Source organism: Pogonomyrmex barbatus, unplaced genomic scaffold, assembly GCF_055798465.1.
Source record: "Pogonomyrmex barbatus isolate J1 unplaced genomic scaffold, ASM5579846v1 scaffold2, whole genome shotgun sequence".
In the NCBI taxonomy this organism is placed as follows: Eukaryota; Metazoa; Arthropoda; class Insecta; order Hymenoptera; family Formicidae; genus Pogonomyrmex; species Pogonomyrmex barbatus.
In genome coordinates, this window is record NW_028297116.1 from 14,135,953 (window position 1) to 14,158,585 (window position 22,633).

At 39.4% G+C, this 22,633-nt stretch overlaps 3 protein-coding genes across 11 annotated transcripts in view; 1 reads left to right on the forward strand and 2 right to left on the reverse strand.

Moving 5' to 3' along the window:
- step (cytohesin steppke) lies at window positions 1–16,713 on the reverse strand. 6 transcript variants are annotated; one of them, XM_089076698.1, is made up of 7 exons: window positions 16,413–16,713; window positions 14,855–14,928; window positions 4,125–4,730; window positions 3,908–4,019; window positions 3,312–3,542; window positions 3,077–3,146; window positions 1–2,955 (listed from the first exon to the last, which is right to left on the reverse strand). In XM_089076698.1, exons 1-7 carry the CDS (start codon window positions 16,489–16,491, stop codon window positions 2,868–2,870), a joined length of 1,260 nt encoding a protein of 419 aa, XP_088932824.1. In that variant the 5' UTR covers window positions 16,492–16,713; the 3' UTR covers window positions 1–2,867. The 6 variants fall into 6 exon arrangements, with proteins under 6 accessions (XP_088932824.1, XP_088932826.1, XP_088932825.1 ...); XM_089076700.1 differs by lacking the exon at window positions 14,855–14,928; XM_089076699.1 differs by lacking the exons at window positions 14,855–14,928; window positions 16,413–16,713 and adding an exon at window positions 12,947–13,473.
- LOC105428689 (uncharacterized) lies at window positions 15,906–21,470 on the forward strand. 3 transcript variants are annotated; one of them, XM_089076693.1, is made up of 7 exons: window positions 15,906–16,333; window positions 18,287–18,399; window positions 18,526–18,744; window positions 18,839–19,257; window positions 19,505–20,210; window positions 20,337–20,571; window positions 20,671–21,470. In XM_089076693.1, the coding sequence occupies exons 1-7, from the start codon at window positions 15,961–15,963 to the stop codon at window positions 20,874–20,876; spliced, it is 2,271 nt and encodes a 756-aa protein (XP_088932819.1). In that variant the 5' UTR covers window positions 15,906–15,960; the 3' UTR covers window positions 20,877–21,470. The 3 variants fall into 3 exon arrangements, with proteins under 3 accessions (XP_088932819.1, XP_088932820.1, XP_011639419.1); XM_089076694.1 differs by lacking the exon at window positions 15,906–16,333 and adding an exon at window positions 16,941–17,509; XM_011641117.3 differs by lacking the exon at window positions 15,906–16,333 and adding an exon at window positions 17,563–17,934.
- LOC105428687 (monocarboxylate transporter 9) overlaps window positions 21,121–22,633 on the reverse strand; it is a 10,915-nt gene continuing 9,402 nt past the window's right edge. For both annotated transcript variants that reach the window (XM_089076692.1, XM_089076691.1), the window contains exon 7: window positions 21,121–22,604. In XM_089076692.1, coding sequence (XP_088932818.1) covers window positions 22,146–22,604 — 459 coding nt within the window. In that variant the 3' untranslated portion in view covers window positions 21,121–22,145. The remainder of the gene's footprint in view (window positions 22,605–22,633) is intronic.

Below are 22,633 nucleotides of genomic sequence, written 5' to 3' on the forward strand. Positions count from 1 at the left end.
TTTGCTAGAAATAAATTTATTAATTACATTTAAATTAATATATTCGCTCACTAAATACAATGTACGATCAATTATGTATAATAATATAATAATTATCGAGTAATATACAACAAAATGTACAAATTTTCTATACATACTAATAAAGTACAATTCTTTATACAATTTCTTAAATTCGATCAATTATTTTGCTAATACATAGTTTCTTTTACATATGTCTTATATTTTACAATATAACATACACAGGAAAGTTACAAATTTAAAAGGAAAGACGAACTAATTGTATTTCACATATAATAAGACTTTTAATATGATAGTATATATTATATACGTACATACATAATGTTCGTATATGTCATAAATCTATTGTTGCAACATGTTTTATCAAAATTTCGATTACTCATACGCGCGTGCATGTATTTTAACCACATCGGTTTTTAGAAAATGTATTTTTTTTTTTTTATGAGATATACCATATTTCATAAGAAATCTATGATATATATGCGTGCGTAATTCTACAAAATATTTTTCGTGGACAAGAAAAAAAGAAACACAAAATACCAAATTCACCAAATCCATCTACATAGTTACATAAAATATCTATGTACTAGCATAAATAATTAATCAATGTTGATCTCTGTAGAAAATACTGATACGAAGTACGATACTGAATTACTACACATTTGGATACAATTCGACAAATATCCCACGTGAGAAAACATAATTTATAAATGTGAAATAGCCCATAAAGACGAGCCTATATTTTTTTCATTTTCATCATCGATCATACGATACATGTATTGACATTTTGATAATAACGCAACATTATTGTCCATGTAGTTATCGAAAAACAGGCTTTGAAAGAAATATTTCGAGAGTATGTCGGCAGGCATGTTAATGTATCGCGCTAAAATATTAATTAGAAGGAAATGTTTTTTATATATAAAAAAAAAAATCTCTATGTAATATTTAACAGATTAATTTACGTGAATTACGTGTATTTTCAATATTGTTATAAAAATTTTTTTCCATAAATCCACTATTAATTAGAGATTGCTCTATTGCGATACAGAGTCTACATCTCTTTAAGAATACAACATTAAAAAATTTACGCCCTACTATTATCTCTGTTTTGCAGTACCTGCGTTTTATAATCTATTATTATATGTGTATTATAATAAGGCGTTTTCGATGTTTGGCTTTCTTTGCATAAGCAAAGAAAAATATTTTCTCGAGTTTATCGTATATGACGGATCATCTTTTACGACTAGCTGGATGATCTCAAAGGCACCTGCTCCTCTGTCGTTAATTTTTTATTTGACATGCGATAATATGTACAAACATAATAATGTAAAATTACAGAGGAATTAACAAATTCGAAACATGATGTAATTGTACTTGTTTCCGTATGAAATTATTTTTATTCGAGAATAATGTAAGAGAGCTATATGTATGATTATAAAACACAAATTTTATACACACACACACACACGCGCGCGCGTATGTGTGTGTGTATGTGTGTGTGACACTTAAAATGTAACTTTTCGTATCAAATTCGTTTTAATTTTTTTTACTGTTTCTCTTTTCTCCCTTGTTTCTTTTCGACAAAAATTAATAGAGTTGCAGGTTCCTGTTAGATCTTATCAAAATATTATTAATTTATAAGCTTATTACGCGTATTAATTACTACATAAATAATAATTTTGTAAAGATTGCATATACAACCTCTCAAATTAAATTAATTATTACAACTTGACTAACGCTATATTTGCAAATGTACAAGCATGGATAATTCAAAATGATGTCTTATGCGGAAAATGTACTCACTCAGTTTTTATCTCTTTGTACATATTTGTTTAAATAAATACACACGGATAATTATCACATGGATACAAATTATCGGATCCTTGATTCTATGCCTCTTTTAATATAATTGGAAATCACGACTTATCTTTCATATTTCCAAAATGATACAGGACAATATTATATTCTATACAAAATATCTCAAATATTATCTTTCTAAAATGAGATAAAGCTCCAACGGTGTCTCAAAGCTGCCTGAAAATAAAACAAACGTTCTGTTCTCTCCGCTAGAGAGAATTTCCTACATAAACTGTTTTCACATAATATCGCCAGATATATCGCCAGATATATCGCCAGATGTAGCACTAAGAGATTAAAAGCGTCTATTTTGTATTACAATTACTACAAGGACAATTCTTGAGGTTAATTTCTACAGCAAGATACGACATAAATCAATGTTTATCCGCTCACATAATATGTTATTTTGGTATCAATTAATCCAGATATTTATTTATTTACCGTAAAAGGTTTTGATTTCTAACGTTGCAAAATCGTATATATCATCTTCTTTTGCAGAAAGGATATAGAGGCAGTATTATCCATTAATTAAATGGAAATGTAGCCAGTAGCCATGTAGCGTAAGACTTTTCCTTTTCACACCTACATGATGTGTCGATCGAACATTATGTTAAAACGACGTGTTATTTTCTCCCTTCCTCCCCATTTCTTCATACAGCAGAATATTAATATAATTTTCATTTAACTAGTTCCATTTTATATTGTGTCGATTCTATATTCTGTACTCGATCTATAATGTCACGTTAAAGCCATTTATTTATGTATACAGTCGCAGCATTGCTGCAACAATATTTCGTGTCACGTTTCACGACACCATGCCTGGCTATTAGCATGGTCCGTAACGCTTTCGGCGTTTTTTTTTTCTTTTTCGATGGATTTTTGCCCCATCGTGTAATTAGATTATATTCGACGATACGATATATGAGAATCGTGAATAAACAGTCTTGTGATCAGCCGAGTTTCTCTCGAAACTTGGCTTGTGGCAGCACTTAACTCTTTGAATGTACATTTGTCTTTTGTGCCTTCTTTTTTCGTGCCGCCAGCATGTCATAAAAAGGATTGTGCGATATACTTTGTCTGGAAACGCAAACAGTAAATAATTTCATCAATAATTTTACTTTGCACATGTTGGAAAAGAAGACTGTAGCGATAGAATACAAGTACGCAAAATTGCAGTTCTTTTATTACTTGAACTTACCGCACGCATTTGATCCATTCATCTTTCTCTTCGTCAGTAGCTGCGGACATCCGGTATACCGTATGCTTTCCTACAAATAATCAGAAATAAATGTAAATGTTTTATTGCAATTTATGTTGTTACGTTGTTTTTATTACATATTATCTATTATAAAAGTACGTATAGTAAGTAACGTATATCTTTAATGTGTTAGATCTTTTTATTAGAATAGAAATTAAACTTTAAGGAATTATACCTTCGACGACTTTTCCCTCGCTATCAGTCTTGCATGCTTTTATAAACTCAGAACCAGCAGCATACAATTCGAAACAGTGCGGTTTATGTCGGTCCTGAATCTCTCTAACTTGAATATTCTCTAGCGGAATGATGCCGCGTGGTTCCTTATCCGTTGTGTACTCGAAGTAATATAAACAATTATCGTTCAATATGAACCATCGCCTCTTCCAGCTCTTGTAACGTCCACCTGTAACAAAGTGCGGGATATATAGAATTAAGAATCTATAGTTTTCAGAGCGATGTTATTTACCTGCTGTCTCCGTCAGGGCAGCAGAGGGACAAAGTGATATAATATAAGAATAAGCGTTCTTTTATCGAGATAAATGTGACAAAAATCAAGAAGTATTATACAAAAATATCGCGCTTTGTTTTCTTATTATATTTCCAAATCTTTCGAGAAACGCGGAATATATATCTGAACGAATATATACACAACATTCTAAATAATACACAACGATCGTTTAAAATCTTTGCAGGCCCTCAAAGAGAAATCGAAAACTGCCGGGATGCGGTCCATCGAGAAAACTCGTGTACATAAACGTAAGCAGCTATTACCTTGCTTCCACAGCCAGCCCTCTTTGTCGGGATTAAAGAAGGTATGCATTAAATCATTGCCATCGTCCTCCGGTATTTTGAAAGGCTCAGTTTTTATACTCTCGTATAGGCTCTGGAAATAAAATACACATATTTTTTGACACATATTTGACAAGTATTAAATTTGTACAAAGAAAGTCAAGGAAAAATTAGTCCTTGAAAAAAGATAGATACTTACCACGAGCAGTTCCCGTGGCAGATCTCCGCCATTATTGATCCCTCGATTCATTGAAATAAACTGATCTACGCTGGGCTTATCTTTAACGCTCGGATTATGCAAGGAAGTATTCAACATGATGATGGCAAAACTCAGGACGTAGCAAGTGTCCGTATTGGTGAAGATATTTGGGTTTAGCTGGCAGTACCTTTGAGCAAAGCACTCCATCATGCGATCGATTTTCTGTGCTTCGCCGGGCAATCGGAACGACCAGAGAAATTGACGTAGAGCTTGTACCAATATGAGATCGGTGAAGTCGTGCAGTTCGACGAAGGCTCGCAGCACACGTTCGTTGAAGTCGTGCCGCTCGCCAAGATAATCGCCGATCGCCGTTTTGTTGAGACCTTCGCCCTTATACAGAAATTGAGCGACATCCTCCGGCGTTGGCGCCAACAGATTGTGCTCTATCAGGTACTCGATGCCCTTCTTAGGATCCATATTGAACTTTTTGCGGCCGATCGACGTCTGCTTAGCCTTGTTGGACGGTTTAGTCTCGTCGGCTGTAAGCCCGCCGCCCTCCATTGCCTCCATCTCTGCCACAACCTCGCCCAATTCATCTTTCAATTGCTAGAAACAAAGAGTAGGACGTTCAGGACAAATTCATTCGGGATAAATGAGAAAACCGACTTAAATCAAATCTTACTCTCTTATACGGTATAATATCTTTGATTTACTTTCGCGGTATATACGATTAGTATATGTACGAGTATACACGAGTATATACACGCTCGGGTCTCTCGGGTAACGAGGGAAACGAATTCACCGATTCGGAAATTGCTAACAGAGAGTGCGTTATCGCGCGTAAGATCGAGAACGACGAACGACGCGATTCTAGACTGTGTACAGCGGCTTCCTGCTTTGCTCGAATACCGGTCGACACCATCCGCCTATTTCCCACCGTGCGCCTCGGTTCAACACCGGTGTACATTCCGCAAATACCGGTTAGCACAGGATCGTAACATCTTTCGGAGTCTCATCTTCGCGCGATCATCTTTGAGGACACTTGGGGGTGGAGTAGGCATTAAAGGTATTAACAACATTTACAATATTATCGCGTCGACAGTAATCGTGTTGCGAATTACCATCTGCGAATCTTTTTATTTTTTTTTTATCTTTGCAAATTATTTCTTCCCCCCCCCGCCCCTCCTCCTTTTTAGTAGAATACAACATAAAATTTTTTCGATTCAGGAATCTTTTCGATGAACTAACGTCATTTGTCATTACGACACACACGCACTGCCGTTAAAAAAATCGATGGACGTAAACAACGTACTAGCTACTAGAAAATGATACGGCCGCGTTATCGCGTTATCGCGTTAACGTATGTTTATATCCGTTGAAATATTTATACCGATTTATATTTTCATAAACTTGTTTTTCAAATTGACAAAAGAAATTTTAAAGTTGACAAAATTTAAATCGCTTCCGCGCGATCTGCAATCTGGTGTGTTCATTGTCGAATCTTTTTTTCTATAAAAGCGTTTCTGGAAAGAGGAAGGGCTGAGACCGGAAGCGGTTTGTGCATTGTTAACCGATGAGACTCGTTAATGGTTCTCCGTGATAACAACAAGGACAATAACTTAGTCGTTAGTCGGCCCTGAGTAGTATTGTCTGTAAGGTAGTAACATTTCTTTTGTATTTATCGGCATACATCCGGTCTCACGGCAGGAAGGCCGCTGACGACGCGTGAAAAAACCGGTATATTTCGTGCCTACCTAGAAATTATAACTTTTGAATACCGAGAAAAACTTTTCTTCGATATCACATATCGTTCTTTCGAATCCAAACGCTTTCGAATCTATTTGAAAATCTTAACCTTGGACACAGCAGCAAAAGAGGAACAACGAATGCACGCTCATATATACGCGTGATCAATGATGTCGAAGCGTAAGATAGCGTTTAGCAATGCTAATTATCACTTTGTCATCATCGCAAAGCGAGAGATACGAACGGGCAATTATACGATACAGTTGCTGTTGAAACTTCCAATCGAATCATCTTGGACATCACGCTCCTAGAATAAATCAATGAATAAAATTAGATTGATTAAAATTTATAGCGTTGCGTCATAAGAGAGAAATACAAGTTTAAAAAAATAAAAGAGTAACGCGCTTTAATTTAACTTTTTGTCAATTTTTGCAGAGAACTATTAATAATTTTGCGTTAAAATCTTTCCGTTGACGTCAAGATCGTTTGATTGCCAATTTTGGTCCGTTGATTCGTTTGAAATCCTCATCAAATTTTATCCAATTTCATCCGATTTACATTATTTAAAAAAAGTATGTTTCCCTTCTCGAATCGGCCCGTATACGTATAATCTACGTATGTTTCCCTTTTGTCCGTCCTGTCTGCGAAATGATTGCCCTATTCCGTTCTATTTCTGTCGTTCGTACGCGTCCTGTACAATCGATCGAAAGTTCTGCGCTACTACTCAACAAACTTCCTTCCTGCGAAACGGGAGCGAGCAAAGGACGTCCTATTCGTATCAAGGATATGACCTGTCAAAAGTATGCGGAGATGACTTTACGTGACAATTAACGCCACAATATATTCCCCGGTATTATATATTCCTCACTTGAGTTATTTGAAAATAACTCACGTGTACAGCACATTGCAATGCACGTGCAATGCACATCTCCTTTAGCTTCTTTAGCCTTAAAAAAATTTTTTTAAATTCGAAACGTACGTCGATAATAAAATCCTTTGAATAAGCACAGTGTTAGCGCCAATGCGTGGCGACCGAGACGAGAGAAATACATATCACGCATGCGCGCGTACTATATTACGCTTGGCATAATTTTTTTCGCGTTTAAACGCAAAACGCGTTCAGTATCGATTATGATATTTGTTTCATAAACGTGAAACGCCGCCGTGGACGAGCTGCGCGTGCATAGCTCGTAAAAGCTTTCGCCTAGAAATTGAATACAGCGTTTGCGCGTTTTACCAACTACCGAACATGCTTATCGATACATTATAGAACAATTTTTCGCGGCACTAATCGTAATGTCTCTTTAATTTCAATGTCGTGAAACGAAACTGTCGTGGGCAAAGTAATCAGTTACGAAGAGCGAAAGTTTCCGTCCCCGTTCGATTAGATGCCACTTTATCCGGCTGGTACCAAGCTAGACGTACGTGCTGGTTTTGCAACCAGTCTGCGTCATAAAAGTCATAAAAGTCATCAAACTGCATGCCTGCGCGGTGATTTAGCGCTACGTTAGGCTGAGCGTTGTCTCGAAAATTAATTATGCTTTACGAACATGTGTCGTACACTACACGATGATTATCATTCTCTTTTTTCTTCTTTGTCTGTCTCTTCGTATCGCGCTCTCGTTGTTGCAACTGACAGAGACTCATGTATATGTGTATCGCTTCTCTACTGCAAATACACGTTTCAAGTATCTACTACGATAGATCAAGTTCAAATTCGATTTGAGAATAGAATAAATATTATCATACAACTATTAGTACTACCATTCGATCATACGTGTACTCGCATGTGGCATGACAGTTTAATAACTTTTTTCATGCAAAAGTGGCGTAATGGACGTTATGGACGTACCATGGACGTCATGTTGAATGAGATACGAATATGTCCTAGGACTTTGAATACGGCTTCAAAGTCCTTTATACTTACTTTACTCGCAATAAAGATGCCTAATGTTATTAAAACTATTAACTAGGTGTTTATCACATTGGTATACGCCTACGATTATTTTTCTAGTCAACGTATTATAAATATATAAATTTTTCGTAACATACATATACAATTTACAAAGTTTACACCCTATATATCTTTAAAAAATATGCAGAGAGCATTTTTGCGAAGCCCAAATCATAAAAAAATCCAATATTTTGTGAAATCATGTGTCATGTCAGAGGCCAAACGATAATTCGTTTTCACTCAAACCGATAACTTAAATAAAAATAATATTTGCAAGACCCTGTTATTTTTGAGTAGCTGTGCGATCAAACTAAAGATTATAAATCTGAATGAGATGATAAAAAATTCTCTCTCTCTCTCTCTCTCTCTCTCTCTCTCTCTCTCTCTCTCTCTCTCTCCAACAAAAGTGTGATCAAGTGACTAATAGTAGGTGCGAGAGTGCAAATTGTTCGGCAAGTGACCAGACGATCAAAATGCTACGCCGATTCCGCAAGTTGAAGAAAATTGAGCGCGTTTGGCTACAATCCAGGAGTTAGAAATTCTCGCGAAAGAGACACGCAAAACGCGAACGCGTACAAGTGCTCCGATGAGAGTTTTCCCGTTACTTAAGCGCAATGGACAATGACTCGAATAGGTCTTTTTAAGGTTTCACGACGTAAAAATCCGTCATCCCTCTCTATGCCGCGTCTTATTATAAAAGATCACAAAGAGCGCAAAGAATACAAGAAGACGCAAACGCGCAGATTATTGGATGAAAAGAAAACCTGATCAAAATCGACGAAAGAAACGAAAGAGGGCAAGTTTGTGCCCTCTAATCGTGCAACAATGATACCAACCAATGACGTCTTAATGATAGTTGTAAATCAACGGATAAATAAAAATACGCCAATTGCCGAATATATTTTTTTAATTTTCAACCCGTTGGTCATACACATTGACATTGATATACACATATATGATACGGCACTCGAGTCAAGATTTCAAATGGCGAATATTCTGCGAATTTTTTAAGCAACGCGGTGTTACGAATCACGATCAATTTTAATTAATGCACCGTTTAATTAGTTGTACAGAAAATGGGCTTTTCGCGTTTGTCGCTACAGCTATTTGATTCTCGTTGCGCTGTGTTACGTCGATATGAGTAACGTTTATATTGCCGCACAGACAACGTATCGGATAACGCCGTACGGACACATTTTTAATTACATGCTTTTGTTTTATTTACAATTTGCATAACCCACTTTAGTCGATTATGCCTAACTCTTTCCTTAACAGAACGCTCGCGGGTATGTACACATATAGGTCGAGCCCCGGTTAAACTCGCCTCGTTCATCGTACGGGAATTATATTTATCTCCCTTAGCAGGTAAATGCGTATACCTCGGGTGAAGACGCGTCAAAGTAGGCTATTTAAATCTAGCGCAATCTTACGCATATACGCGCGGTACTTGGCTATCTACTCTCGCTCCACATGTGTCATCCGTCGTGTCATCCGATTTCGATCAGGTCAGTTCGATCTGTCACTGACCCAGCTAATGTCTCTTACCGTGGTAAATGGTGTGGATACATGAAGAGAGAAAGGAACGTGCGCGCGCGCGCGCGCTCGGAGAGGACAGATTCGATTCGTTATTTCCTAGATGATATAACCGAGTTAACTACCGAGTCGTACTAATCATTCGCGTTATGTCCATGAGATAAATCGTGTCATCGAGAGGTATACGATTTTGCCACATTTCTATCATTTGTATTATTCGTTCGTACAAGCACGAGTGTAGGGGAAGGGCGGAAGTAAGGGAATAGCAGCGAGAAAAGCGAGCGAGCGAGCGAGCGAGAGAGAGGGGAGGAGAGGAGAGGAGAGGAGAGAGAGAGAGAGAGAGAGAGAGAGAGAAAGAGAGAGAAAACGTCCCGGTTTCTTCTATAAATAAGTCTCACCGACTCGAAGAAAACGGTCTATGATGATTTTCAATTCGTAACGTCGCGCGACATCGCAGCGCGATACCTGTATCTTTGTGAAAAATCGTTAGATGTGGATACATTTTTCGCGCGATTCGCGATTCGCGCGTTCACGTATCCTGCTCTCAAAAGTGCCATGGCGATTCATTTCAAATTTCATCTTCTTATTTACGCGTGCAATTTTACGTTCAAGTTAATAGAAACGTTCAACATCCATTTTGTATTTGATTTTTGACTCCGAAACGTAACGAGTGACTACGAGAAGACGGCGCAGCTTATCGAATCGAATCATCGTTTTGATTTTATCATGAGTAAACTTTAAAATAATGAGAGATTTTAATTTGAGTATAGTTGGAAACGTGAAACTTTCGGGAGGTTTCGGATAACATGAAACAACAACAATAACCTTTGTTCGCGTTTCATCCTTAATTAACTTAGTATAGGCGTAATGGTAACATGATTACTTGTAAAATTATTTACTTATAAAATTATAAATTATTAGCGACATTTCGTGTGACTCGTTTCGTTGTCTCGTTGCTTCTTTCGCAATTTTTAATTTATCGAATATCTAGGCTTAAAACGCGCGTAGAAACGATGCGTAGAATGCGAATTACGCGAAATATATATCTTCGGACAAATTAGAATATCGTTGAATATTCGAAATAACGTTTGACGATGTAACGCGGTTCGCATACTCGAACGATATCTAGAAATAAATTTGGCGAGCCAGCGCGAGTCGACCTTGAAGGATCGCAGTACTTTTGCGTATCGCTAGGTCACGTTTGGATCTTTTCGATCATATCATTCGTTTGATCGCGACAAGATGATTCACCGTCCTATCCATAACTAAGAGAATATCGAGAAATTTGATTTTATAATCTGTACGAAGACCGTTATCTCGTACATGGCGTACTCTCCATGACGACTGACCGTGGTGGACAAGACGCTGAGATCCCAGGCGCTCTTAGCTTGCTTCTGGTAATTTTTCTTCTTTTTGCCAGGTCTCCGCAAACTGGAAAACCAGCCGGCTGCGATAGCGACGGCGCTCACGTCTCGGCGACCGGCGGCGCCGTCCGGTTGGACGCCACCTGCTCCAGCGACGCCTCGCACCTCGTCGAGTGCATCTACCGATCTACCGGTGAAAATCATTCTCGGCGCATTCGGTCACCGAGACGAGGGGGGGCTGCTTCCGATTTGAGAGAGCTTGCTCTCTCCTTCACTCGACACTTTTCGTCTTTCCGGCAATGCGAAAACAATAACAACACTCGCTTTGCACTCCACATCCACCGTAGTCTCCGTTGCGATCGAATAGCATCGTTCACACGTCAAACGCTCCAAGAAATAGACGAGGTGCAAAGGTCGCGGAGCGCATAGAGCACGCGGTCGGAAGTGCAACGACCCACACGCGACACGACGCTACTCGCGTACCTTCGCCACTCTGTTTCAATTACCGGCCTCCGACACCGATCTCTCTCTCTCTCTCTCTCTCTCTCTCTCTCTCTCTCTCTCTCTCTCTCTCTCTCTCTCTCTCTCCCCCCCTCACTCTCAACACCTCATCTCTATGCTTTTCTCGAGCACTGTGAGAAAGTGAAATTTCTCGCGCGTACACGTACTTTGAAGATCACAGCCACGTGGAAGATGACGAGCGTAAGTAATTGTAAGTTTGTTTTGAGTTTCTCGCGACAGACACAACGTTTCGAGAGAGCGATTTACCGCGAGTGAATCGCGTGCGCGACAACACCGATTCGCTATGAACGTACCGTCCTCGGTACTACCAGCTAACTATCAACCATCATCCACCGTTGTCACACGATTCCCCGCAACTGTCTGTAACTACGGGGTTACGGCGGCTCTGGTGGCTCTGGCGAGCGGCTCCGCCCGCTAGCGCCTCGTCGCGGCCACCATTAGTACCGACATGCAAATATTTGCGATCGCCGTGAAACGCATGTGTGTGCATTTCCAAGAAGTGTCTACCGCTGGCATGCCGTGGGATTATCAAAGAGTTGTGTCGAAATCTGATAGAGCAGCTCCCACTCGATAGTTTCACATAAGTCACTGACGCGACTTTGTCGCGTCGCGTCGCGTCACGTCACGTCACGTCACGTCAGATTTCGGATGAATGACTCAGAATCGTATCGAGAATCGACAGGATACCACCTGTTACCGCCTGTGTCACAAGGTCGGCCGAGACCGCCGAGACTGCCGAGGTACGCCGGGAAGATGGACCGTGTTCTCGTGTCACACGTCGCGTCGCTCGTTCGAACGCGCGAATAAAGAGTGGAACGCAAGTGACTCGTTGCTCGTTGACTCGTTACTACGAAATAGATGTGTCAGTTAATGGTCAACCGCGCGCGCGCTACTTCCTCTTCGGGAAACTACTTGCGCCGCACACGATTTATCGTATATGCGTCATTCCGTTAATGTCACGATCTACGATCCAGAGTTACTCTTCACTTGTCGCCGTATCAATGTATCACGCAACTTGATCAAATAAACATTTGCCTAATATCGCGAGATGTTTAACATTTCTCATTGTTGTTGACACTTATTCTCGGTGGTGCAACATTTATCCTTTTAACTTTAACGTTCGTTTGCACACTCTTTTTCATTCAGTTTCATTTCAGTGCCAAATGTTTAACCGCACTGCTATCCGACGTACAAAGATCGAGCAATTATTTTCGTATACGCAAATAACAAGATTTCTGGAAAAATTAAAAGTATTGTTTTTTTTTTATAATTGTCAATTTCCTTGTCAGATGCGTCAGAGAGACAAAAAGAGCAACAGATAGACAGACAAAGAAAGAGAGAGAACCCTCGTTAAATTATAGGTATTGAGAATGTATATTTTTTTCTATCGAATTACGTTCGCGAATATAAACTTGGCGAGCCAAGTTCGATAAGCCGTACGCGCGCGAGAAAAATTTGATCGATAAAATGATATATCGAGATTTAAAATTATATGTAAATAGTTAGGCTAGCTAATACATACAATGTCGGAAGTCGTTAAGGCCGCTGAATCAGCGATGATAAATTAATTGCACACGCGCCTAGTCTATTTGTTACAAGCACAAGCACTAATAAACCAGCACTAATAAACCAACGTGACTGCTAAGCCAACGTGCTCTTGAATACGAGAAAATGTTATTGATAAAAACAATTAATTGCATCACCTGTTGACGACATTTGCTTCGTATTACAAACGTTAGACAACTCGACGAACACGACCAGCGTGTCCCGAATCTGTGCGATTTGCTCCGAAACATACGAGTTTCGCGTCATTGACGTCAAGATGCGCACGTGTTAAATTAAAACAGCGACGTGACGAAATTTATTCAAAAATCTTTTTGCTCTTGCTGTTTCTTCGACGCGTCTCAAGTCGCAGTCTAGTATCGATCGCGATAAACCGTACTCGACAACAATCAACACTTTCGACGCTCTGTATTATGACAATGATGATTCTATTTTGATATCCCTTAGATTCCACAAATAGAAGCAATGAGCGCGTTATTCGAATAGATTAACGCATAGAAAGATTTTCACGGGAGATAGTATTGTAATTTTTCTTTTTTTATTCACCAAGCCGCGACGCGTGATTATGTCTCATTTTGTTAAACGGATATACAACTCGCAAACAGATGAGTAAGCGGGACTATCGGGCATGACGGAAATTCTTATCGTAAGAACATCCTGGAAATTTTCTGGCTATACAGATATATATTTTCTAGTCATGACATTTTACTACCATATTAATCATTGAACATGACAAAGCGTATAATAGAGATTATATTTCCTCAATATTTCTATCGAATAAGTTGGTATAATCACTCTCTGTATGACGATATTGAAGAAATATTCATTATAGCAAAATTAAAAAAAAAAAACTATTGGCATTACGTAATTAAAAGCGTATCTTTACAAACACTCGCTATTCCAAGAAATTAAATCGGGTTTAACGATTGTCAACGGACATAATTTCACAATTATGCAATGATTTGCATGAAAGGTAAGTTCTATTCAAATTTGGAATATATGCTCTCTTTCTTTTTGTATGTAAAGTTTGCTAAACTTCATTTATTAAGAAATATTACAAAATGTGCTAAATATATCCCATTAAATTTATTTCGAGTGATGCCAGGTGCCACCGCGTATCTGCCCAGTGGAACAATATCGGTAAAACAGACTCACTTGTTTGCATCGTTGCACCTACGAGCGATAAACGTGAACGCGAAATGCAAGCGATAAATGTGACATTTCATATCAAAGCACATTCCTGACTGAATTCCGAGACGATTTTTCCTTCCGCAAAATTTTGTCCGAGGCTTCATTTTTAAATTATGAAAGAATATAGTCAATTACGAGTCGAAAAGATAGGCAGGGGCGACAGATGTCACCGTAGACGCAGATGTTGCGTGGGGGATCGCGTGCTGCGATCAGCTGATTGGACGCATTCAAACGGACTCAAATGGATTTGAAAGATTATTATTACCTTAAATGATTCGATAAGTTCGATAATTTTGCCGTAACAGGAATAACTTCCGCGAACTTTACTTTCGACATAAGTGTTTATTGTTTATTACAACACTTGTGTTCGCGATAAAGTTATTCCTCCGTCTATTTCAAGAAGTTACAGCAAATAAACTTATAATAGTTTAAGATAATCATAATCTTTAAAATCCGTTTAAATGCGTCCGATTGGCTAATTGTAATAGCACGCAACACCGGCGTCTACGATGATGTGCGCCGCCCTTACCTATCTTCTCTATTCGATCCATAATTGGCTAATTATTTTCTTTTAAGCCTCGGACAAAATTTTACAAAAAGAAAAATTGTCTCAGAATTCAGTCAGGAATATGTCTTTTCAACCCTGTAAGAATCATCCTGTAAATAAAAACTTCTTGACGAACGATATCATTCTTCACTCGCAGATAAGACATATCGTTAGAAATTCGATACTCCGAACTTATCGCTTTTTATCGCACAACTATCGGATATAGAATAGATTAGTGTTATATTTCTAGTGGGACGTTACGGAAAAATCTTGAAAATTTTCAAAATCTTAGCCGAAATAATATACTCACTTGTATCTCGAGCAGCAATTCCGTTTTCTTCCGCCTTATATCTATCAGGATCTTTTGTTGCTCGGGAGTCAATTCTACAACCATAAAATAGTCACCGAATTACAAATGTAAATAGTGCAAGAACGTGAGCGACATTTGCGACGCGACGAATGTCGTTGCGTTTCGACGAATTTCTGCCAACACGCGTAAACGTTTCTCTTCTTTGCAAAGCATTCTCGAATAATCGTTAAAGGAAGGGATGATTACAGATCGGAACGTCGTGTCTCCGTTGCGAAGGAGAGCCCTCGTTACCAGCAATTTATGGAAAGATCTAAAAATAAAGCTTTCAAATGAAGGCTTTACTACGTACGCACGGGTTGTAAAAGCGAATGTTAGCCGATCGCTTCTGTAATTGCAACTTTGGCGGGCTTTAATTATATACGAATCCGATTCGAATCGGACGATCGTTTATTTGCTAGAAATTCATGAGCATATCATACGTGTACGCTGCGACTGAATTTCGTTCGCTCTTTAACATTAATTTTATTAGATCATCCTGATCTAACGACGACTGTCGTTACTCGAAAAAGGAGCCAACGATTACATGATTAGGTCGATAGGACAATCGTAACGGTTCTTTGCATTGAGACTACATGTGTTCCGTTTTTCATCCAATTTTTGTCAATTACGTAATAGCAATGCTACTGGAACTAAAAGAGAGATCTAAATTTATCTAGACAAGCAATCCCGCGATTATTAAATCTTGGCTGTTTATTTTTTTCTAAAGATTTAATTGATTAAATGTCTCGTAAGGTTAAAATAAGACGCTACACAAAAGTTGCGCTCTTTCAAAAAGCTCTTTTTTAAAAAATGATTTATCGGGAACGATTTAATCGTTACTGCAAACTTGACATTACAAATGTGAGAATCGATAGAAGAATGATAGCGACAGAAGAAAAAAGTAGTTTCTTTTGAAATTCTGAGTGCAACGCAAGATAGTACATGTTGATATCGATGCTCGCTGTGTCGATAAACGTTGGAGCGCGAGGATGCGTGGAGGCGAGGAATCTTGAGAAAATTGGACGAAAGTCAGAATCGTGTCGTTTTGTTTACTACGCGTATCGCATATGTCGCATGCCGTATGCTTTATGCCATACGTCGTACGTCGTCGTACACATCTGTATAAATGTATAGGACAAGGAAGGCGAGAGGCGAGAGGCGAGAGGCGAGAGGCGAGAGACGAGAGACGAGAGACGAGAGACGAGAGGCGAGAGGCGAGAGGCGAGAGGCGAGAGGCGAGAGGCGAGAGGCGAGAGGCGAGAGGCGAGAGGCGAGAGGCGAGAGGCGAGAGGCGAGAGGCGAGAGGCGAGAGGCGAGAGGCGAGAGGCGAGAGGCGAGAGGCGAGAGGCGAGAGGCGAGAGGCGAGAGGCGAGAGGCGAGAGGCGAGAGGCGAGAGGCGAGAGCGCGTGCGCTCCTTGTCACGAAGAAAAACTCCTGGGTGTATGTATGTACATTGGCTTTTGCTCCAGGCTCAGCCTGGACGCATCAAATTCGTCGAATTTATCGACGAATCCCTTACCCGTCGTTCCAAACTGGTCGGCTTGGTGAACACCGGAATTCACTCCTACACTCCCTAAACCGCCCAGATCTTGCCACATCTCCGAGAAATAGCACTTTCCGGACACACGCGCACACAGAATCACCCACCTTCACTCGAGCGGCTCCATTTTCACCGAGACTGACGCTATTCAACGCCATCTCGCGGCGCCGTAACGAGGTAACAACTAACGGTCGTTGCGTCGCATCGCGCTGCGATCCGATGGTCGCAACCACTTTGTTGGTTGAGTCGCCAACAAAGTCGGCGAGTCGGCGACGCCGACCAGCGTCGTCGCGATCATCGCGATAGCCATCGCGTGATAGCCAGCGTGGTAGCGACGATCCGTGGCTCGCTCGGCAAAAGCGACTCGAAGCGAACTGACACGCTCTACCAACAAAGGTTAAATCAACCTTTTAAAAATGTGTCGTTCTCCTCTTCTTTAGTCTCTTGTTTTAAAAAAATTCGAATCGAAGAAAGAGACGAGTATTCTTTTACAGATTCTTTTCCTCTTCTTCAAAATGTGTACGTACATGTCCTCGTACTAGTCGCAAATCACAGTCGCCGAGCATCGGCACGTCCACGTCCATACGGTCGGAGTAGTATATCTGTCTGTGATTGCATGGAAAGCATTTTCCTCGGTGATGGACAACGAGCAGATCAACCAGGCAAATGTGCTTCGATCTTACCGATCTAGTCTAGTTTAACTGTAGCTCGGGCAGACTCTTGTTCCTGAATCTTTTATTTGATTTAAAATTTAACAACAATTTATAAGAAAATTATATTTAAACTGGACAAATCGATTAAGGAGCTCAAATGAGCCTCGGAAAGGCTTTCAACAAAAACGCAGTTTGGCGCGTTGAGAAAATTTAAGATTCTTTATAAAATATACTACGCTACTGCTAATGCTTACGTCATATCGATATGATTTTACGACAAAATGAAACGCCTACAATTTCGTAAAAGCTCTCTCGGTCTGCTGCGATCGATTATCTCGATCCAGTTATTCCTTCCGCCACGACTGGCTGTTGCGTGGCTGCTGGCGATGATAACTCGCAGACTTCTGACAAGACCTTTCGACGGTGAGACACGGAGACACGGAATAATATACATATATATATATATATATATGTATATAGATATCTCTTGCTAATGTCTCGCTTGGCTTTTTTTTGCAAGAGGTCGTAAGGTCAGATTCGGAATATAATCATTTGTATTGGAGACGCATACGAGAACGCGGACGTCGTGCGAGTTAAATTGCGCCGATACTTACATCACTGGTAGTAGGATCGAGAGCTACGAGACTGCATCTCGCTTCCGGCTCGAGAGAGAGAGAGATTTTAGCATTCGTCAAGCATTCGTCGAGCATTTGAATCCATAATTGGCGAATATCGTTTCGATCAAATCTAGATCATGGCCGATTTCGGTATTTCTCCGATGATGCATTTCGGCTTCAGTTTTGCGCTTACGACATTCTTGGTCCCTCTACTCGTTACCTCGTATGTAGGTAATTATCTTCATTCTGAACGTTTTATTTTCGAGTTCTTCGAGAGAAGAATAGAAGAGATTTGCTGTAGATCGTCCGCGAATACCCATTGGTGCTCGCATCGACATTTTCAACTTGGCCTCGCGATCGACGTCATTTTCGTACTTACATCTAACATTACATCTAATTTAATCACTCTCTCGTCGTAATTACGATACATCGCGCGCGCGCGCGCGCGTGCATTATGTATAATATATATTATATCGCAATGCGAATTATATCATAATACCTCGGCGCCGATTTTCTCCGATCAGTCGCTCTATCATATTCCGACTTATATATGTACAATTCGCGTGCATTTGGCATTTTTAAGTGGTGACGTGGACGAGAAAATGTTGGATTCGCTTCGTAAAATGGAAGTATCCGAATCATGTCATTGTGGAAAGAAATAGTATTCGAAGTATTTTGGACCAGGGACGTAATCACGTAAGTAATTATATATTAAAATTTTGATTTTAAATGGTCAAGCCAATTCGATCAATCGCTACTAACAATTTTCTAATTATTACGATAACCATCGTGATTGATGATTATCGTAATCGTATGATGCAGGGAATATGCACGCTTCTCGTGCAAGGACGTTCGATCGTGAAGGGCGTGAGAAATCACTTGACGCATCTGACCTCGACGAGAAAATTCCTTAAATCGGCTCTTTTAACTCGATGGGCCGTGTACGTGTGGAAAGAACTCGATTATTTTTCCGTGGACAATCATCTCGCAAATTCATCGTGCTCCTTTCGAGGTCGTCCTATTACCGAGAGTAATATACAGGTCGGCATGCCTCTTACCGTTATTCCTTTACTCTTACTTATACAGGTCGGTTCTACTACGAGCCCAATTGACTCGGAGGGTTGTTTTGTCGTAGGATTACATAAGCGACGTTACATCGAAATTTCTTCCGAAAAAATTACCGCCTTGGCAGGTGCACGTAATCAGCTACTTGGCGCGAGGAGAAGAGCGTCAGATATGTCTCGTACGAGCGCATCACTTGTTGCTACGGCAGGAACATCTAACTCTGGCGGATTTTTTGCCGCTGAAATATTCGACGGACAACTGGACTTGTCAAGAGAGCGACTCGCCCTTTACGAATCTGTATGCCCAGCCCTCCGCTCTACCGCGCCTCCGACAAATGCTCATCGAGAGCTTCAGCAACTACTGGAATGATTTTCTTTACAATAACGATCCCATCGAACGACCGGAAATCCTAAAGAAACGTACAGGAGTATTTCAGTGCATCAAGATCGCAACGATAGTGCTGATTTGCACTCTGAAAGAACTGGCCAGGTAGTTGATTCCGACGCCAGGTATATATTTGATCCTTTATCTCGAGTCTGAGCTAGAGTTTCTCTCTCATTCATTCGCTCGCGATGAATAATACGAATAATACGAATGACACGTCGCGTGCCAAGTATTTCGATCGAATATTTGAAAAAGAAAATTAAGAAAACGTAATTGCGCGATTAATGCCTATCTTACGCTTCTCAAAAAAATTTCAAATAGTAACTTTGTAACTTTTCGCAACTTTCTTTAGACAGTGCCGAAAGTCGGAAGGGCTAAAGTTCCTGGAGCTCCTGTCGATTGTCCGACGTGAATCGAGCAAGAGAAATTTCAATATTCACTTGATATTCGACTCCGTTGTGAGATCTCTCAACCCGATCGACATTCTTTACTCGTGCGTCGCTCTATCCTGGTACACGATGGTTACTTTGTCTTTAAAGACGCCTCTCTTACTCGTTCGAGAATTGCGAGCTTTACAATCGCGGCAGAAACATTGCTACCCGGATACCTTGACGTATACGCTATCGTGTTACCTTCCTCTGACATTCCAAGCGATTCGGGAGACGGTGTCTGTTACCTGGATAGCCGTAACAGCCCCCAAGATCATTATGGAGGAATTGTTTTTCAAGCATCCTCAATCGAATCAGCTGCAAACCATCTCACCATGCGGTAGAAAGGTAGTGGCTTGGTCAGAGGAAGTCGACGTTGAACTCGTACGAAAAATTGCTAATGTAACTGGCGCAACGGAAACGGAGATTCTTTTGGCGGCCACCGTAGACGCCCTGAAGGAATACTTTAGACATTCGGCTGTCAGCGTTCCGGATGACATATTTGCGACAGTTAAATACGTAAGTCAGCGAGCGGTGTTTTTTCGAAATCACGAGGCCAAAGGCATCCTCTGTCTCGCCTTACCCACCAGAACTCCATTCTTCCACGATGACCTCATTGAGATATTGCAGGTATTCGATATAGCCTACGACAAGATATGCCTAGGATAAGATATGTACGATTTACAATACTATTATAAAAAGAAAAGAAAGAACTCACTCAAATTTCTTTAACGAGTCGCGTCACATTTTTCCAAGGTTATTCAACGAAACGTTCAGGAAGCCAGGTCTAGGCAGAGCGCAATTTACGCCATTACGGCAGCGGAAACCTCCTATGGATTAATTTCGTCCTGTATACCGTCTATCGTTTTGAAATTATTTTTAAATCAATTGTCGAAGAGATACTCTCTATGTTTAACGCATGTTGATGGAGATTTACCTGTGGAAGGTATAGACGGAGCGATCTACTGGCGACCACCGCAAGGAAACTGCAGTACACATTTATATATTTGTTTTTTTTTTTTTTTTTTTTGTTATTAATTACATCGTGCCTGTGTTCGAAATGTGTAACGCGTATCTAACATGCTTTTAGACATGTCTATGACTCTGCACAGACATGGAAATGGAGTACGCCTTGGTATAATGGGAGATGCATTGATCGGCCCTCAGCATTTTATCGTTGCAAGAACGTTTCCTAAAAGTATACGAAATCTCGCTGGCATTCTAGGCGTTCCGACGACACTTAGTCGCAGCCCAAGTCCTAATCCACTTAATCCGACTACGTCTCCGGGATACTGAGCTGACCAAAATATTTGAAATGGTTGTAAGATAGTACAGACCGTAAAAGGGCAGGATACATTTCCAACATTTTTTATTCAATTTTATCTTACCATATTCTTCTTCATGAAATATATGGTCGATTATAATCATAAAACGACGATAAAATATCTGATATCATATTTATAAAATAAAATATGAATAATTATACACCTGCAGCAAAGTTGATGATATTAGGTGATACTTGTCAAATAATAACATAATATTTAAAGATTTATATCTATATAATTTATCTTCGGTTATTACTTTTCTTTCTACAATTAGATGACTAACAATTTATAACAGAAAATTATCTTTCTGTAAAATTATACGTTTATGTTCTAGATGCTTACTAAGTACTCATATACGTTATTAATTAATTGGTTATCTTCTGGTCTAATCTTTGGATTAATGACGTTAACATCAAAGATTATTTTGATAAAACATTGTTGAAGACACTCGCGCGACAAGCGTAAGAATGATAACTTGTAGCATAATGTAATGCAGTAGTTGCTCGTAAGAAATCGTTAAATCTGCATCGTTCATTATTTGCGAAATAAATTTTGTTGTATAAAATACTTTCTTATATATAATTGTCGCTGTATTTTACTTTCGTAAAACAGTAGAAATGTTGAGCGTGTAAACGTCTTTAAATGTTTCATCTTTAAATATCTTGGAAATATTCTTTGTTTCTTGTTTTTTCTCTATACGTCCAAATATTTTCGTTATAAGATTTTTGTGTTACGAAATATATATCTTCGGGTTTTTTAATTTTGTTTTACAACAAAATTTAATCTTGCGTTAGCGAATGTCATAATAATTATTTCAAATTTAGTTATATGTAGTTAAAATTTAGCTATTATAAATATAAATTATTCTCGTATACACGGCGCACTTTAAGTAAACAGAAATTATAAGTTTGTATGTGTGTGCGCGCCCGCGCCCGCGCGTGCATATGTGCGTATGTACGTACATACCACTTAATATATTTTAATCAATATGTATATATCGCATTACATAAGCAGAATTATTCGATATGATTAAGTACGAAAAAAATATATACAAAAATATATAAAAAAACTCTCATTACAAATAGGAAAAAGAATTTAAAGAATTGTTTATTAGATAGACGCAACAGTGCTTGTTCAATATATATATAATTGAGATTCATGTGTTCGATAATATTTTTCGAACGTAATGGGCATTAATTTTATTTTATTTGACGCCACCGTAGGCAATGGATATCTTAGCCTATGCCAGACAGTCATCGCCATTTGTTCGTTCCATTTCGACAGGTCCGTCACCGAAAATTTTACGATTTCTAGTATATGGTATAATACCGACCAAGATCCCAGAGACAATAATCCAACTGCCAGCCATAAAAAAAGAAAGCTCCCAAGAACCCGTCACATCAAAGAACCATCCGGCTAATGGAGGTCCCAAAAGATTTCCAATTCCTTGACACAACAAGCTAAGACCATAAGCGGTAGTGAACCTCTCCAAGGGAATAAGTTGTACTAATATAACGGGAGTGAAGCTAAAATTGCTAGCAAAGAAAAGACCAAAAGCTGCTGAACTAATCGTTAAAAGCGTATAATTGTAAGTGAACACGGATATTAAGATGGTGGCCGCTCCACAGGCAATTAGGCACCAAGTATACGTCTTACTGACATTCATCCAAGGTTGATCGCCAGCCCAACCAAGAACAATCTAAAAACAATAATAATGGACATGAGGGA

Coding starts and splice junctions, on each gene's coding strand:
- step (XM_089076696.1), bottom strand. CDS start 10,925: ATGATTTTCACCGGTAGATCGGTAGATGCACTCGACGAGGTGCGAGGC. Junction 4,731..10,706: donor TCAGCGTCTTGTCCACCACG/GTCAGTCGTCAT, acceptor CTTTGTTTCTAG/CAATTGAAAGATGAATTGGG. Junction 3,147..3,311: donor CGAGGGAAAAGTCGTCGAAG/GTATAATTCCTT, acceptor GATTATTTGTAG/GAAAGCATACGGTATACCGG.
- LOC105428689 (XM_089076693.1), top strand. CDS start 15,961: ATGTCGCATGCCGTATGCTTTATGCCATACGTCGTACGTCGTCGTACA. Junction 20,211..20,336: donor ACCTCATTGAGATATTGCAG/GTATTCGATATA, acceptor CATTTTTCCAAG/GTTATTCAACGAAACGTTCA. Junction 20,572..20,670: donor ACCACCGCAAGGAAACTGCA/GTACACATTTAT, acceptor ACATGCTTTTAG/ACATGTCTATGACTCTGCAC.